This window comes from Schistocerca serialis, chromosome 3 (genome assembly GCF_023864345.2).
Source record: "Schistocerca serialis cubense isolate TAMUIC-IGC-003099 chromosome 3, iqSchSeri2.2, whole genome shotgun sequence".
Classification (NCBI taxonomy): Eukaryota; Metazoa; Arthropoda; class Insecta; order Orthoptera; family Acrididae; genus Schistocerca; species Schistocerca serialis.
Genome location: NC_064640.1, coordinates 845,175,333 through 845,193,891, shown reverse-complemented (window position 1 = coordinate 845,193,891; position 18,559 = coordinate 845,175,333). Strand labels below are relative to the sequence as shown.

The 18,559-nt window shown below is 38.4% G+C and overlaps 1 protein-coding gene across 1 annotated transcript in view; it reads left to right on the top strand.

The window, feature by feature from the left end:
• Positions 1 to 18,559, top strand: part of LOC126471257 (unconventional myosin-Va-like) — a 109,248-nt gene that overhangs the window by 70,499 nt on the left and 20,190 nt on the right. The window contains exon 8 of the mRNA XM_050099376.1: positions 1,259 to 1,516. Within this exon, the coding sequence (XP_049955333.1) occupies positions 1,259 to 1,516 (258 nt within the window). The remainder of the gene's footprint in view (positions 1 to 1,258; positions 1,517 to 18,559) is intronic.

Below are 18,559 nucleotides of genomic sequence, written 5' to 3'. Positions count from 1 at the left end.
CTCACTCTATGTGTGACTTATTAAAATTTATGCTCTGTATTTTATGCATGCCCAAGCCATAGAATAGATTTCTGTTAAATATTTTGTGTCTGTCTAAATTTTTCATGTGCAAAATCCAGATCTATCTTAACTTTCTGAGAATCTTTCTTAAATACCACCTAATGTTCTCCCATTGTGTTTAATAGTGCAATAATTCTTCATCAGGTAACCTGAGAGTATTATCTAACAATTCCCACCTAACTGATTACCTCATGAGGCTATGCCTAGAAAGTGATTTCATTACATTTCAAGTGTAACCTTCATATGCTCCTTGCAAGACTCATGAGAATTAGTCTGAACTGAAATTTAGTCTCCTCCTTAACCTCAGCTTCTTAGTGTGTCATTGCATAGGATAGCTTTTGAATTGTAATACAACTTATTGATGCAGATTAAATACTGAATAAGACGTAGATATTGTACTCAAAGAATGAAGAAACAAGCTAATTTTATACAGTGTTATCATGGAAATGTGACTCTACCAAGAACCATGCACAGACCGCACAGTTCAGTGTCAAATTTTTGAGTAGTTGGAGCTAGGTTCATTCGGCAAAACTTGAAAATTTTCATGAGGGTGATAGGCACTTGATTTTCTTATTGTATTTATGAAATATTCAAAATAATACCCAAGTTCTAGCTCAAAATAGATCACACCTCCTGAATATTGTACCCTTATAGTGTGTAACTACTACACGGCTACATGATAAGAAAGTGCAGACTGATTCTGGGATTACTGTCCAAATGGTGTAGCATGTAATACCCCGAGATGATTTGCACACCATAGTATGAGATGCAACAGAGGTGCACAGAGGTGAAGAAACAATGTTGATCAGGTCTGTTTAAAGTTTTGTGGATTTTGTAAATTTCTTCAGTTTTGGAGACATGGTTTATAGTCTTTGTATTCTCTTTGGTTTTCTTATGTAAGTGCTGAGAAACATTACAGACTCAATTATATGCTTCCTTTGTTAATTAATTAATTAATTCTTAAATCATTGCATGGAGGACATAAAGTAGGGATTTTTTTCTGTTGGCTATATAGAGGATTGAATATCTGCATTAAAAGATTGAAGTAAGAACATGTTTTAGTCCTACTTTGAGTTTTCCTTAACAGATTGTTTTGGTCTCATTTCATCTATGAAAGTAGCAGTTTTATGAATTCATCTACAAGGTATATAATAACTGTCCCCAAAATAATGTCTATCATTCACATGCCATTATTCAGAGTCTTGCTTGGCATATACAAGAAAAGATAGAGCCACTGGTGGTGCCAGCTATTCTTGAACATGAAGAAATAAGTGGCTTGACAAGCCAGATACCTAGTGGAAAGAGAGGAAGAGCTGTGTTGTCATCATGGGATTCTGAGCCATTTTTGGGTGTACAGAAGTCATTGGATGCACTCTTGCAGGAACTAAATTATATCTATAAAATTATGGGGAACAATGGTGTTGACCCAGAACTTACTGTCCAGATATTTCGGCAGGTGAGATGACCAATTTTCTAACAGTAAGTTACATGATCCTAGACTATAAGGGAACTGCTGTATTTTGTAAATACTGAAGTCTCTAGTAGATTGCAAACCAGAAATAAAAGAAAATACCCATGACAATGTTACCATTTTAAGTGAAGTTGTGTGTTTTAATTTTGCAGGTATTCTACTTCATCTGTGCCATTTAAGTGAATAACCTACTGCTCCGAAAGGATTTGTGTCATTGGAGTAAAGGAATGCAGATAAGTTATAATCTATCACATCTTGAACAGTGGTGTCGTGACATGAGACTACAGGTACATGTAGTGTTATCAGTAGTCTATTTTTTTTCCTCCTCCCTGCAAAGAACAACATTACTGAAACGTGGAGTGTTCATAGGCTTTGGCTTATGGAATCACTTTTGTATTGTCAAATCGACAACAATAAGGATTTAGGGAAAGCAATGCAGTCCCTTTAATCTCATTATGTTGTGGGAAAAATAATGTTGTTTTAGACTATTATGTAACTAAAAATTAAATTTGGTCTGATTAGGTCACTTACTTGGGGTATTATACAGTGTTTTGCCTTGGGACACCCTCTTTTCCTGTTACTCAACAATGACTTGTCATCAAGTGTAGCAGATGACTCCAAAGTAACTTGCAGATAACATAAGGAATAGACTGTCATCTGGAACCGCATAATGTAGCCCCACAAATAACATATCAGAGGGAAATCTGTTGATGTGTCACATATAAGAGTGTAACTCTGTTACAATAAAAATGTACTATAAGTAATTTCTATTGAATAATTCCTTTTGGATTGGTGTTATTACAGCCATCAATAATGTCCTAATCGTGTAGTGTGGTACGTCAGACTTCTAGGACTGAAGACAAGTGTGGCAACTCTTGTGGAAGGCATGTACATTTCATCTGCAAATGGTGAATGTAGATAACATGCTTTACAATAATAATACCAATATCTACAGTCAGCACCTGTGGTATGCTTTGACTACTTTACTTTGAATTGTATATAATTCCTTGATGTCATATGGGATAATATTGTGAGGTATCTCAGTACAGGTGCATAGGATACCTTCTACTCTAAAAACATGACAGATACACTTACATTAAACTAACTTCATGACTGATGTTTCATTGTATGAAGCAGTAGATCTGTATTGAAATAATTTACAGAAGAACCTCCCATCTCCATAGTGAACTGGATTTTATTGTACAAGGTGTACAACTTTGCTTCCACCATTTTTCCCCAACATTTGAGGCTTTAATGAAACAAATGGTTACACTTGTTTCATTCAAAGTATTTTCCATTGCTGGCCACTACTTTCTCCCATCTTTCAGGCAGTGTATGAATCCTGCATCAAAAAAATTGTTCATCTTTTGAAGCAATCCATGGATCGATCCAGTTTGTGGCGTCTTCATGAGATTGTAAGTGTTGGTCAGCCAGGCCATGTGCCATTGATCTAAACAGGTGATAGTCAGAGGGAGCAATGTCTGGAGAGTACAGCAGGTTGGATAGGACTTCCCATTTTAATGTTTCCACGAATGTTTTGACCTCTCTTGCAACGTGGGGTTGAGCATTGTCGTGCTGCAAAATCATTTTATTGTGCATCTCACTGTATTGTGGCCGTTTGTCTTCTAATGCTCCGCTCAAATGCACCTAATTGCAATTGATAGCAAGCATCTGTGATTGTTTCACTTGGTTTTAACACCTCATAGTACACGATGCCAAGCTGGTCCCACCAAATGCAAAGCATTATCTAGGAGCCATGAATATTCAATTTGGCCATCAATGTGGAAGCATGGCCAGGATATACCCATGATTTTTTGCATTTAGGGTTATCGTAATGAACCCATTTTTCGTCCCTGGTCACAATATGATGCAGAAATCCCTTCTGTTTTTGCCTTTAAAGCAACTGTTCACAAACCCACAAACACCATTAAACGTCTCTTGGTTTCAGCTCACATGGGACCCAACTTCCTTCTTTCTGAATCATGCCCATAGCCTTGAAAAGTTTTTAAATTGCTAGATGTGTCACTCCCACTAATTGTGCCAATTCTTCTTGAGTTTGACAAGAGTCTTTACTCAGCAATGTCTCCAATTCTGCATCTTCAAAAACATTCTCTCTTCCACCACTATGCCAGTCAATGACATTAAAATCACTGTTCTTGATGCATTGAAACCACTCAAGACACATTCTTTCACTAATAGCATCCTTACCATTCATACTTGAGAGCATTCAATGAGACTCAACCACTGTTTTCTTCATATTGAAACAAAACAGTAACACCTTCCACAAATCATGAGAATTAGGCTCACAAAATGACATTTTCAATCAAGTACAACTTCATGATGCAGACAAAAATTGACTAATGTTTGACTGAGTTTATGATGACTGAGGTCCAACTAACTGCCTGATGTCTGTACAGGTGCATAGGATACCTTCTACTCTAAAAACATGACAGATACACTTACATTAAACTAACTTCATGACTGATGTTTCATTGTATGGAGCAGTAGATCTGTATTGAAATAATTTACAGAAGAACCTCCCATCTCCATAGTGAACTGGATTTTATTGTACAAGGTGCAGCTTTCAGTTCCTTTGGTGTGTCACCTCTCACTGGTTCCATGACTCAAAAAAAAAAAAAAAAAAAAAAAAAAAAAAAAAAAAAAAAAAAAAAAAAAAAAAAAAAAAGGTCTGTATTGTGGTTTTAATGACCACCTCATGGGATGGTAATTCTCTGGAGAAACTGCTGCCGGTTTCTGACCAATGGTATGGAATGACACAGAATGTAGCAAGAGTTCATTATTTGTTCTCGGAAGGCAGATGTAAGTCAGAAGGGGTTACAGTGTTGTTAGTGCAAACTATGACAGTCCCTCTATGCGGTGGTTAGGTGCAGTTCACCAAAACATTAACAATAAGTATATGAGCCCTAACACTCCCATACAGTCAAACATAGTCACTGTCACATACAAATGCCATCAGATCTGGATATTGCACAATCTGATGAGGCAGCCAATTGAAGACCCACAATGAGGCCCCTTTCAAACTCTGTCAGGTGCTGATAACACTGTCTAAAAAGTGTATGTGGCACCTCCACGTTCTTCACAGTGATCATTCAACATCTTACACTGTCCATGCTCCTTATATATCCTACCAGGCTTGGTAACAACAATTAACTCAAACAACAGTAATGGACTACCTGCAACTCTAATCATTACTTACTCAACAATCGTGCATATGTATAAGAAAGTAAATTGATATCTGACCATGGCTATTAAGTGACTTTTTGTCAGGCAGTGTAGTTAAAGCCAATATTGTTTGAATTTTAGCTACAAGAGCTGAGGAATTTCTGATGCCAAATATTAGATTAAGTTTTGTTTTCTTGTTGTGATGTAATCTAGTTTCTTCCATAGTAATCAACAAGAAGCAGAGAAACTGGACACTACTGGTTGTCATACGTATGTAACATAGGTAAACCAAAACATCAGGAGCCATTGGAGTCATATTTACAAGTGTCCAGCTGCTGGTTTCTGAACCGAAATTTTCACATGATTTTATAGTGTTTTGTTCCTCTTGGTTGTTAGAAGCTGCAGTTGGATCTTCATACAGATTGTGAAATTTAGAATTATTTAGGCATTTTTATTTTTTGACTTTGTTAGTGATAACATCCCTGGACACAAGTTTCCTCTTGAACTTGATAATTGTATTAATTTTACCACACAAAATAGCATCACTATTGGCAGCAGCACTTTTTAATTGTGATCTGGCAAATGTTTCATAGAAGGGTCTCCCATTAACACAATTAAAGGTCTATTTATCACTTACAGAAAAACAGCTACTTCTACTGTGACCTGTGCAGGATGGTACCATCCAGTCACAAGTAAGCAGCTTTCAGTTCCTTTGGTGTGTCACCTCTCACTGGTTCCATTATCCAAATCTGATTTTCAAACAATATCCATAACTTAATCATTATTTTAAATTAAAGACACAATGAAATATTAAGAGCAGATCAGTGTGTACAAAATCAACTGCAAACATATTGGAAAAGTATAAGTGGTCAGTCAAGCAGATCTGTGGCAGTTAGGTTGTCAGAACACCAGAGAAGATGGACACTATGGAAGATGGGTTCAACCTTGCACAACATCTCTTAAAAGAAAATAATGCATTAAGATGTGTGCTGCAACATTTTACATAACTTTAAGAAAAAAGGTAAATGGATAGTTTAAATCAATAAACGTATGATATAGAATACCACCTTAGTTTTGAATGACAAAACAGTTTTCATTCTCATTTCAAATTAAGGTTCATTTATGCAGATGTTAGATTAGAACATTAAAATCAATTTCATCATTATTTTTTGTCAAATATAACAGTTACCATACAATGACACTCTGTCTCATCATTTTATATATCTTCATATGTGTTTCAATAATATTGTGTAGATGCCATATCATTCTATCTACAGTTGTGATGATTGGCTGTTACCTGTCTGTTGTGCTGCCACAAAGAACAAAGTTAGTTTATCCACTTACAAGTAAACAGCAAACACACAAATGGTACAATAAACAGTAGAACATAATCTGAGGATGGGCACCTGCTGTGCTGTCCTTATATGGAGGAGATCTCCAGCAGATGCACCATGTGCCATACCATATGCCCAAATTACGGGCAGCCTCTGGTGGCCATCTCGCACAGATGCCATTGCTAGAGTATGAGTGTAGGGCACTGGTAAACGGTAACATGGATCATGTCCATATGTACAGGATTATAGCACCCCTCCCCCTTACCAAAAGGGAACTCGTCTGATGACGGAATTGGGGCAAATGATGACACAACTATGACCTATGTGGTGGGCATCGGAGATGCTGGTGGATGTGGGAGGAGATTCTGGCCTGGAACTGATGAGTAAAGGTGGAAGTGACATGGCCCCTGACATGTGCAGTGGCCACCTCTTGCAAAGTGCCATAAGTGAGGGCCGGTGAGAATGGTGTTGGTAGCATCTAGACATCTGGGTCCTCAGAGTGGCAGAACTGCACCAATGCTGAAGTCACTAACCACCTAGGCCAGGAAGAGAGCTTTACCACCTGATGGGTTGCACACTGACAGCAGGCCATGACAAGACACACGATGTCTTCGTCAATGCCAGGCCAGAAGATGTGTCGATGGGTCAGTGACTTGGTATAATAGAGCCCTCCACTTTCCCAGCTGTAGGAACTGAAGCACACCATACTCTACAGCCATTGAAATCACAACCCTGGATGACAGCCCATCATTTGCTAAGAGAAAACCACCTTTACACACTGGAAGGTGGTGACAAAGGACAGAATAGCTACATAAAAAATCAGAAGTCCTGCCCAAAGACCTGTCTGGCCAACCAAGTTGAACAACTTGGTGCAAAGTCAGGTTGACAGCAACAGCAGCTGCAATGCAGAAGCCTGCAATAGGAAACCCTTCCACTATACATTATGCCTCAACATCTAAATGAAAACAAAGGCACTTTTCCTGATCAAAAGTAGGGTATGGCCCTGTCAGAATCAGGGACAGTGCATTGACATTGACATGCTGTGCAGTAGGCCAAAAATGTATTTCATAGTTGTAGTGAGACAGAAACAAGGCCCCACATTGGAGGCAATCAGCTGCTTTGTCAAAGTACAAAGCAGAAGGACTAAACAACAGAACCACGGGCTTGTGGTAAGTAATGAGGTGGAACTTAGATACATACAAGAATACATCATACTTTTTGAGGGTATAGATGATAGCAATGCCTCCTCCTCAACTAGGCAGTAGTGCTGCTGAGTGGAATTGAGCATTTTTGACATGTCAACTATCAGACATTAAGAACCATCCTCATGACCATCAGGCCATACTTAGAGGAGCCTGTAGCCAAGACCATTTGGTGGCCAGGATGCCAGGAGAAGAATGCAGCATACATTTCAGAAGCATTAATGCATGCTGCCAGGCCGATGTTCAGTGAAAAGAAATGTCCTTGTGGTGAAATTTGTGGAGGGGATGGTCCGCTGTGGGCACAGCCAGAATGAATTTATGGTAGTAAGCAATTTTCCCTAAAAGCAGTTGGGTGTTCTTTGACATTGGAAGGGTGAGGCAAATAGCTGTGACAGCAACATGATGACATGAAGGCTTTACAACAGGGCCAGCCACATTGTGCCAAACTTCACGCATGCAACGGGTGTGGACTGCGGGCAGTACAAGGCCCAGCCTGTCACTTGGCTTTGCTCAGTCCTCCTTGGACATACAGGGAATGTTGTGACATTTCATTTACTAGTGTGGTGCAGCATTTTTCAGTTGGCACAACTTTCTGAGTTTGGCAGAATTGCACTGTCAGTGCTGTTTAACCTTTGCTGTTTGTTGATGGTATGGAAGGATATTCAAAGGTCTACTGGTTGTTTTACAAAAAGAGGCAGTCTAGCAATCTATCACTGCAATCCTTTAAAGTGAATAGGAATGACAGAAGAGAGGGATGAGAATTCTCAGTTCGCATAAGTGACAGGTACTGTATATTTGCTATGAAATGAAATTACAATACTATGCAACAAGAATTTGAAGGTTTAGTTGACAATGAAAGAGCAAAAAACTGTGATGATACAGATGGGATTCATTGTTCTGTAAGTCAAATAGCATTTGCAGGCCGGGAATGCCTAAAGAAATTGCTGGTATGACCAGTAAAATTTCTGAAGTCACACACATTATTCCATTGTCAGTTGCAATAGATTTCAATAGAACTGAACAAAGGGTGCAAATGGCTCTGAGCACTATGGGACTTAACATCTTAGGTCATCAGTCCCCTAGAACTTAGAACTACTTAAACCTAACTAACCTAAGGACATCACACACATCCATGCCTGAGGCAGGATTTGAACCTGCGACCGTAGCAGTCCCGCGGTTCTGAACTGCAGCGCCTAGAACCACACGGCCACCACGGCCGGCCTGAACAAAGGGTGCAGAGATTTCATATATTACTGAAAGTACATTCATTAAGTCAAGGGGCATGCCTGGAATGATTTCTTGACATGAAAGTCACTATTATTGAATTTATGAAGGAAAAAGGAGAGCAGGAATGAAAATTTGAACATCCACAATGGAGTACAGACTTTGCATTTGAAGTAGACTCGACTGCACACTATCCACACTTCTTTCTGATTTTATGTGGATGCGTTTGAAAAGAAAATCATGTTGTAGAAGGGATACATTCTGGCAAAGACGGTCCAGTTCCATAAGCTGACTAGCATTGAAGAAAATACAAGGTTTGAGGAATCCATTGTCGCCTTGCAAGAATTACAAGGATAGTTTTATAAAGATTTTGAGGACACTGTCAACTGTACATCTATTTCTTAGACCCTTTGTTTCAGTTGAAAGTGCCCCTAATCTTATACAGATGCGATTGATCGAACTGCCTTGTAATTCTAGTTTTCATTACAAATCTTTCTGCATTAAAACTGTCCAGAATGTCTATATTTCACCAGGTAGAGTTTCAAAGTCACCATAATGAGATTACAAAAGTGCTACAATGCTTCAATCATCATATTTGTGTGAAAAACTTTTTTTTACTATGAAACTAAATAAGTCACAATTATGTGGCAACTTGAGTGCAAAACTGTGAAATTGTCTGCATCTGTCCATATACCAACAGTTGCTACCAGATAAAAATTATGTCTTCAATGAGCCAAAAATAATTAAATAATACCGAAAATTTGTTTTTCTGTTAGCTATGTTGTTGGTAAATGTGAAATATAAAACCACGTAGTATGCAGTGTGCTTGCACTGCCATTTAAATGAGGTGTGTTCCGTTTTCCCCTCTTCTCCCACCTTGCACTGAGACAGTGTATCATGGCAATAGGGGAAACATGAAGGGAGGCTGAGCACTTTGGCCCTTGTGTCTGGGCATGGCCTGGGAGCTGAAATCTTGATCAACCCTGCTTTATGTTATCCTGAGAGAACTCAAACCCCAAATACACAATTGATGGCTGCAGTATGTAAGGCCATGACCAAGTAGCATAAGTTGCATAAATGCTCTTCCTTGGATGCACCCATCATGACAATATCATCAGGATAGTTGATGCATGCCAGAACAGACATCATCAATTGTTCCAAAAATGCTGAAAAAATCACAGGTGTGCCAGCCACACCAAATGGGAGGCACTGATTTTGGTATATCCCAAAGGGCACCCCAGTCACAAGGAGCCTTTTTGGATCCTCATCCAATGCAACCTGTAAATAGGTTTCAGATAATTCAGTTTTAGCAAATAACTAGCCTCCTATAAGTCTGGCCAACAACTCATCCTGATGGGGCAAAGGGTGAGTGTCAATAATAGTGTGAGTGTTATCGGAAACTTTATAGTCACTGCAGAGGCGCTACTCACCATTTGATTTTTTAGCAGACAGTTAGGGTAGGCCACATATTTGTTGTAATAGGCTGTAAGACCCCAAAATCATCAGCCTATACAATTCTGATTTCATTTGTTTGTTCGAAGCTACAGGAATAGGGCACGCATGTAAAAATGTGGCTGCACAGTAGGTTTCAAGGTAATGTGGGCTGCAAAATTAGTGGCACAACCTAAAACATAAAAAAATGTGAACTCAGAATCTGCGAATCTGACTGCTGCTAAAGGGACCTCATCAGAAGCAAGGTGCACCGCACCTACAATAAAAAACCAGAAACATGGAAAGCATCCAGACCAAATAAATTGTTGGCACCAGCATCATCCACTACCAGAAGAGTTAAGGAATGAACCACAGATTTATACACAGTGCAAGCTGTAAATTGCCCCAAAGCTAGAATACGTTGTTCAATTGTAACTCGCCAGATGTTAAGTACACAGACACAATGCCAAACATACCAAATTGACATAGGTTCACAAGTTCAGCAATGTCAGAGCTGCATATGTGTGTCCACTTGTTGCCTGGACTCTTTGTCTATTACTCACACTTCAATAAACAGTTTGTTAAAAGTCATAAGCATTGGAGATACACAATTAACACCTGCAGAAGAGGGCTTGGAATGACGCATGCAAAATATTATATATACTGCACGCAGCTTCTGCACCCTCATCGACAGTGACAAATGACAACCAACCACCTCACCCATCTTTCCCACACTGTTTCATGTAGCATGTCAAGGCTATGTGCCCTAGGCACTGGGCAACTTGCCATCTACATCTACATGGTTACTATGCAATTCACACTTAAGTGCCTGGCAGAGGGTTCATCTAACCATTTTCATACTACTTTTCTACCACTCCACTCTCAAATGGTGCATCGGAAACAGGAACACCTAAATCTTTCCGTTCGAGCTCTGATTTCTCTTATTTTATTATGATGATCATTCCTCTCTACATATGTGGTTGTCAACAAAATATTTTCACATTCAGAAGAGAAAGTTGGTGATTGAACTTTCATAAATAGATCTTGCCATAAAGAAAACTGCCTTTGTTTCAGTGACTGCCACCCCAACTCATGTATCATGTCAGGTGACACTTTCACCCCTATTATGCAATAACACGAAACAAGCTGCCCTTTTCTGCACTTTTTCGATGTCCTCCGTCAATGCCACGTGGTAAGGATCCCACACTGCACAGCAATATTCCAGCAGAGGATGAACAAGTGTAATGTAGGCTGTCTCTTTAGTTGGTTTGTCGCATCTTCTAAGTATTCTGCCAACAAAGCGCAGTCTTTGTTTCGCCTTCCCCAAAAATATTATCTATGTGGTCTTTCCAATTTAAGTTACTCATACTTGTAATTCCTAGGTATTTAGTTGAATTGACAGCCTTTAGATTTGTGCGATTTATCATATACCCAAAGTTTATCGGATTTCTTTTAGTACCCATGTGGATGACCTCACACTTTCCTTTGTTTAGTGCCAATTGCCACTTTTTCCACCATACAGAAATTCTCTCTAGATCATTTTGTAATTGGAATTGATCGTCTGATGATTTTAATAGACAGTAAATTACAGCATCATCTGCAAACAGTCTAAGGGGGCTGCTCAGATTATCACCTAGATAATTTATGTACATCAGGGACAGCAGAGGGCCTATGACACTACCTTGTGGAACACCAGATATAACTTCTGTTCTACTTGATGATTTACTGTCTATCACTAAGAACTGTGACCTCTTTGAGAGTAAATCGTGAATCCAGTCACACCACTGAGACAATACTCCATATGCACGCAATTTGATTAATAGCCACTTGTGAGGAACAGTATCAAAAGCCTTGTGGAAATCTAGGAATATGGAATCGATCTGAGATCCCTTGTCAACAGCCCTCATTACTTCATGGGAATAAAGAGCTAGATGCATTGCACAAAAAAAATATTTTCTGAATCCGTGTTGGTTATGTATCAATAAGTCATTTTCTTAAAAGTGATTCATAATGTTAGAGTACAGTATATGCTCCAAAATCCTACTGCAAATTGAGGTCAATGATATGGGTCTGTAGTTCAGTGGGTTACTCCTATTTCCTTTCTTGAATATTGGTGTGACCTGTGCTTATTTCCAGTCTTTAGGAACAGACCTTTCATCAAGTGAGTGGTTGTATACAATTGCTAAGAAAAGTGCTATTGTGCCTGCATACTCTGAAAGGAATCTGATTGGTATACTCCACCCTCCCCTCCTTCTTCCCCCAAGAACTAACTGATGTCAAACAACCAGGAACAGAAGTTGCTGTGGTGACATCATACCAAGCCTCAGTCTAATCACCAACAGCATGAGATGCCTCAAAAGATTGACTAATATTCAACACTTCAGCCAAAAATAGATTATCAGACTGTAGTCTGTGTTGATGCCCCTCCTTTCTGGAGCCAATCGAATGGTGGCAACACAGACCGTAGACTCAGCATGTGAATCCTGACAAGCATCAGTAACAAACTGATATTTGCAACTGAGGCCGTAGGACTGATGGGGCTATTTATGTCAACAATAGAACTCAGCATGTGCTGCAATTACATGCATGCACTTTTGGTGATAACTGGAGAAATTACACACTTACACGTTTCATCAAATGAAAGTGATGATGGTTCCTGGAGTGGGACAAGATGGAACAACAAACGGTAAATTTGAGGGGAAATCCAAGAAGTGAACAAAGCCTTAAGCATGATTGCACTGGTGACACCTAAAACAAAGTGGTGTTACCTAAGCCACTTCTCATAAGCCAATTGTCTTCAGACCCAACACCATAATGGGGAAAGGGCAGTGGTTATGCTGACAACATAGAAGCCTATCTACACAGTCAGTGTGGCTGACAAATTTGTGGTAGCAACTGAAAGGGCCTCCTTTTCCTAAAGGAGAGATTTCAGCACTACTTGCATGGACATGAGAACTGACAGAAAAACCAAATACACTGAGCATGATGAAGTGAACATCACACTCAACACCAATTGTGTCATAATGTTAGACATAAACAATAGTGTGGCCCAAAGAACAATGTTTGTTTATTCATGTACAAGTAAACAGCAAACATAGAAATGGGGAGAATTTTGGGAGAACAGAAGAGGCTCTCTCCTGGAACTGCAGAGTATGCAGTAGGAACATTTTGATTGGGGAACAGGAAAGGAAAATCTATGCCCTTCAGACACAGTCGGAGGGAGCAAGGAAGGAATTCATAAGGATCAAGGGAGATAGGGGGATGAGGGTGGATGGGAAGTGGCAGCTGGTAGGAGGATAGGAAGAAAGAGAACATGATCTGACAGTTTTATCGTCAACAGCAAAAACAGGCATCTACCACTACCAGAGTTACATGGAGAAGAGCCTCAGGTAGAATGAGGAGCAGGAAATATGCAGCACACTTCAACCATGGCCAAGAAGCCTAGGAATGTACAAAGTGTTAGGAAGAAGAAAGTGCTGCTGCTAGGTAGTAGCCATGGTTGAGGTGTAGGTCCTCAGCTAAAGGAAAGTTTCGGGGCAGCGTACCAGGCCACCAGTATCTTCAATCCAAATGCAGGGCTAAGTCATTTGATAGAGGACCTAGGGTCTTTATGTAAGGACTTCACAGAAGAGGACCATGTAGTGATAGTGGGTGGGATGGGAAACAGTTTGGACAGGGATGGGGCATATGACATAGGTGGTGACATGGACAAGATAGCTTCCCTGACTCATGGCACCAACGTACACTTTGTTGAGCTGTTCCTGCTTCATGATCAACCACACCTTGATGGAGCTGTGAGGTGAATCAATGTGGGGTTAAGGATGGCTCTGAGGACAACCAACTTTGCTCATGTTTCTCTGCTGCCCATCGGGATTATCAACAGATGGGGTTTCACTAGGCATGGCCTGCACCTAAACAGGACTGGGAAGGGAAGATTGATACAGCTGATTCATGAAAGTATAGGGAGTGGATCTTGGGCCACACATGGTCAAATAACTGATGTCATAGGTAGGAAAAGTAGGTCTTTTTTAGGATAAATCCAGACACCAGGTTCCCCTCATAGAGATTATCTCAAGCAGTTTAAAAAATACTGAAACAATCACTCACAAGACATATTTTAACACTTCAAATTTCACATGTACCAGATGTCGCAAAGAAAAATAAACCATTGGAAAGAGTAACATGGGGCATTTCACAGACTTAACAATCCTCCATCAAAACATGCAATCAATAAAAATTAAAATACAACTATTAGAAGTTGAGCTCCAATCTTTGAACTGCACAGTAGTTTGTATTACTGAGCACTGGTGTAGAGACACAGAAATCGAATGTGTAGTATTATCATTGTATGAAATGGCAACTACTTCAAGGGGTGGAGGATCATGCATTTATATTAGAAAAGGAATACAGTTCAAATGAAGACATGACCTCAGTACAGTAAGTGAAGACAAACACTTTGAAATATCAGCTACTGAATTAACAGGGCTTGATATCACCAAGAAATTAATCCTTTTGTGTGAGTATAGATCTCCCAGTAGTAGTGTGGACATTTTTTTCAATAAATTAACAGAAGTTGTAGAAGTAGTCTGAAGTGCAAAGGTCAACGTAATTCTGTGTGGGGACATTAACATCAACACTAATATCATAGATTAATCCAGCAGCACCTTCATAAACATCCTTCAGAGTTTTGGCATGTCCCTATTGGTCAATAGTGCAACAAGGGTTACTACAATGACTGCATCAGTAATTGACCATGTGGCCACAAATATGGACAGGGAAAAATGTGATTTAGCTGTAAAAGATCTCAAACTATCAGACAATCTCTGTCAAATAACAGTAATAAAATCAGGCATCGAATCATTCCCTAAACTCCAAGTCTACAAATGACATCTATCAGAAGGAAACCAATGTGAATATGAAATTCTCTAAATTCTCCACATTGTTTGAATTTAACTTTGAAAAGGCATTTCCAAAAGTATGCATGTCTGTATGAACATCTCACAAAAACAGATGGATAACAGCAGGTATTAAGAAGTCCTCCCAAACTCTTAAACAACTCAGTTCCAACAAAAAGATTTGCAATGATCCAGAATTCTTAAATTTCTATCACAGATACAAAAAGGTCCTACAAGAATGTGCTGATTTCTGCAGAAAAGTCATTTAATGATAAAATAATATATAATGCAGAGAATAAAAGCAAAACAGTCTTGGATGTTATTAAAAAAGGAAATGGAGAGAGGCAAACAAATGCAGAATAACATACTGCGAAGGGAGTGGGATAAGGTAATAAATGATCCACAACACTTAGCAAACTATATAAATGACTATTTTTCAAGTATTGCCAACAAGTTACAGCAAAAATTCCCCAAAACAAATATAACACCTGTAAATAATGTTGCACTAAATACAATGATGTTACTTCCAACCACAGAGAATGAAGTTAATAAAACTGTTCAGTAACTAAAAAATAAATTGTCAGCAGGCTTAAATAAAGTACCAGTGTTTGTACTGAAACAATGCATAGGGATTATACAAGGCCCCTTAACAAATATAATAAATGAATCCTTCGCATCAGGGATATTTCCAGAGCAGTTAAAGCAGGCAAGAGTTGTACCTTTGCTTAAGAAATATAATACAGAAGACACAGAAAATTACCAGCCCATTTCCCTGCTGTCAGCATTCTCAAAAATAATAGAAGCAATTATGAAAGACAGATTAATGAATTACCTGAATAAATACAATCTTTTAAGCGAATCACAGTTTGGTTTACAAAGTGGCAAAAATACGAAGTCAGCGATAGAAGAATTCACAAAAGTTGTACTTGATGCTCTTGATAAAGATGAGTATGTCACAGGCATATTTTTGGATCTTTCTAAGGCGTTTGATACAGTCAAGCACAAGATTCTATTAAATAAATTAGAAGCATTAGGAACAAGAGGAGTAGCTAATGACTGGTTTCCATCATATGAAGCAGGTAGGGCACAAAGAATAGAGAACACATACTTCAAATAGAACTAAACATATAGTAAAACTCTTATCAGAACCAAAATACATTAATATAGTGGTTCCACAAGGTAGCACATCAATGACTTTCCCACTTGTGTTACTCGTGGTGAAAAAATTGTCTTCGCTGATGACAGCAATATTATAGTCGTAGAGAAAACAAGAGAACTCCTTGCCAAGAAAGCAAATGAAACTCTCAAGGAACTTTATGATTGGTCAATAAGCAATAAAGTGACATTTAACGTGAAGAAAACTAATGCCATGAATTTCAGTTTGAAGAGGAAAAATGACCATGTTAAATGTAGATTTTACCTCTATAGACTGTGTAATAAATGTAAAATTTTTAGGAATGACTATTGATTCTCAGTTGAAGTGGTGTGAACACACAAAGGTACTTGCAAACAGAATGTCATCAGCCCTTAGAATCCTATCATCAGTGTGTAACATGCAGTGTCATTTAGTTACATATTATTCATATGTACACTCAATTCTTAGCTATGGCATTCTTTTTTGGGGAACAAAGGCAAAAAATATGAACACAATTTTCAAACTTGTAAAGTTCTGTTCAGAATACTGGGGATTTTAACTGCTCCTTGTGAATTCATTTACCAGTCAATTGTACACATCAAAAATAACATTGGTAATTACTGCACAAACAGCTCTGTCCATGGCCATGCAACAAGAGATAGACTCAACTTACATTTACCAAGAAAAGAAACATAAAACTCAAAACAGCACTTTCTACCAAGGAATAAAACTGTACAATAAATTACCAAAAGAGATTAAAGAAATTGCAGAAATACACTTCTTTAAAAAGACAGCTAAAAAGTGCCTGTTATACAATATATTTTATACATTGAAGGATTACTTAGCTAAAATAGAGTAGGGGTTAGATAAAAAAAAGTTATACAAATAAATAAATAGACGATGATGATGATTATGATGATGATGATGGTGATAAAACATACACCATACAACATTCCACATAACACCTTCACTTAGTTTTTTTCCTTCTCTTTTCCTTTCTAGAAATACTTATCCCCAAGCTATGCATGGCACAGTAGTAACGTCTCTTCCTCTTTCTGAGCTCAATATCTCGCTCTTTATGGAGGAATGCTGATTCAGTTTTTCAGGACAGCAAATGGGAAGTTGCGGTACAGAAAATGGCCCATGTGCAGTGACTGATAGTGAGATGTGACTGAACAGTGTGGCATTACATTATTTAACAAATTATTTGTAAAAAAAAGTATTCTATACCAGGAGTAAATCTAATGGTTGTCTCTAACTAGAAGTCTGGAAATGTGTGTGTCTACTAATTAGCTTATTTTAAATTGTTCTAAACTTGTAAATACTTTTACATGTCCAATATCCTTGTAATAAGAGATCTACGGATGAATAAATCTGCTGCTGCTGCTGCTGCTACTACTACTACTACTAATACTACTACTTCAAATGGCAGTTATCATGACTTGAAACCTAAGTTGGTTAGCTCTTTGTGTGCTACTGTTCTCAGTATCCATGGAAAGTGGTTGAAGGGCAGTGAAAGTATGAGTAGGTGACATTGTTGGACGTCTGCACCCCACCAAAGGACATGGAGATTGAAAGTTTGTCTGTTCTGTAACACAGATTAAGAAAGATCCAACAACAGAGTACAACACTGATGCAAGCACAAATGTTTCAGAGCACACCATGCTTTGCACATTGAGATTTACTGGTCATTTTATGAATGTAACAATCTCTAATCTTCATTATTATGTGTCATATCAATCTGGTATTAACAGTACTTAATGAGTCTTCATTTTACCGAGTCCCTCTAACAGGGATACCTGAAAAACAGTGATTATTTAATTCAGTATCCAGTAAAAATGTGTATCAAATATAATTATGAAAGGCCAGTATAGTGAGAAAAATATCAGTGGTACAGTTGCAATGTATGAATATCAGTATTGTTTTGGCAGTTTATTGATATTTCTAACATATTGGTGGTCTATCACTGTCATTTGTAGCCATTCATTTCAGTGAGTAGGAATAACTGCACCAGCCATCCCAGTTTCCCATTTGTGACTGAGTTAAGTGATTTAATAATGAAGTGAAGTGGATCTGTGTGCTCTGCATGGAATAGAGTTTTATAGGAGAAAAGCTATCATTTGTAGGAACCCCACTCTACATTTGTGTTGTAGAGTGCTCCCCTTTTTTGTGAATAATAATCAAAGATGTCCATGTGACACTAAAATCATTCATCTGTGTTTGTTCATGGAATTTCATACAGGACCTGTCCTAAATTTTCTACTCCTCACCACTGATTTCATTTTTGACCCTTTCACATTATCACAAGTGTTCCTCCCTTTCCTGGCTGTACTATCAACAGAGCATTAAAATTTGAAAGGAAATGGGAATCTACATAGATCTTTTTTACCAGTATTCCACTGGTTTTTACATAAAATGGTACTTCAGATGGTCACCAGCGGAAGTCCACTTATGACACATAACTTGATTATATCAGTGCCCACATTTGGTAAACTGAAGAATTCAGATTTCTTTTGTGGATGTCTATTCAATTCTGCTGTTCAATACAGACCAAAACATAGTACTTGGTGTTCTCTTAATAATTTTAAATGCAGCAAAATTCAGTGTTTTAAATGGTTAATTAT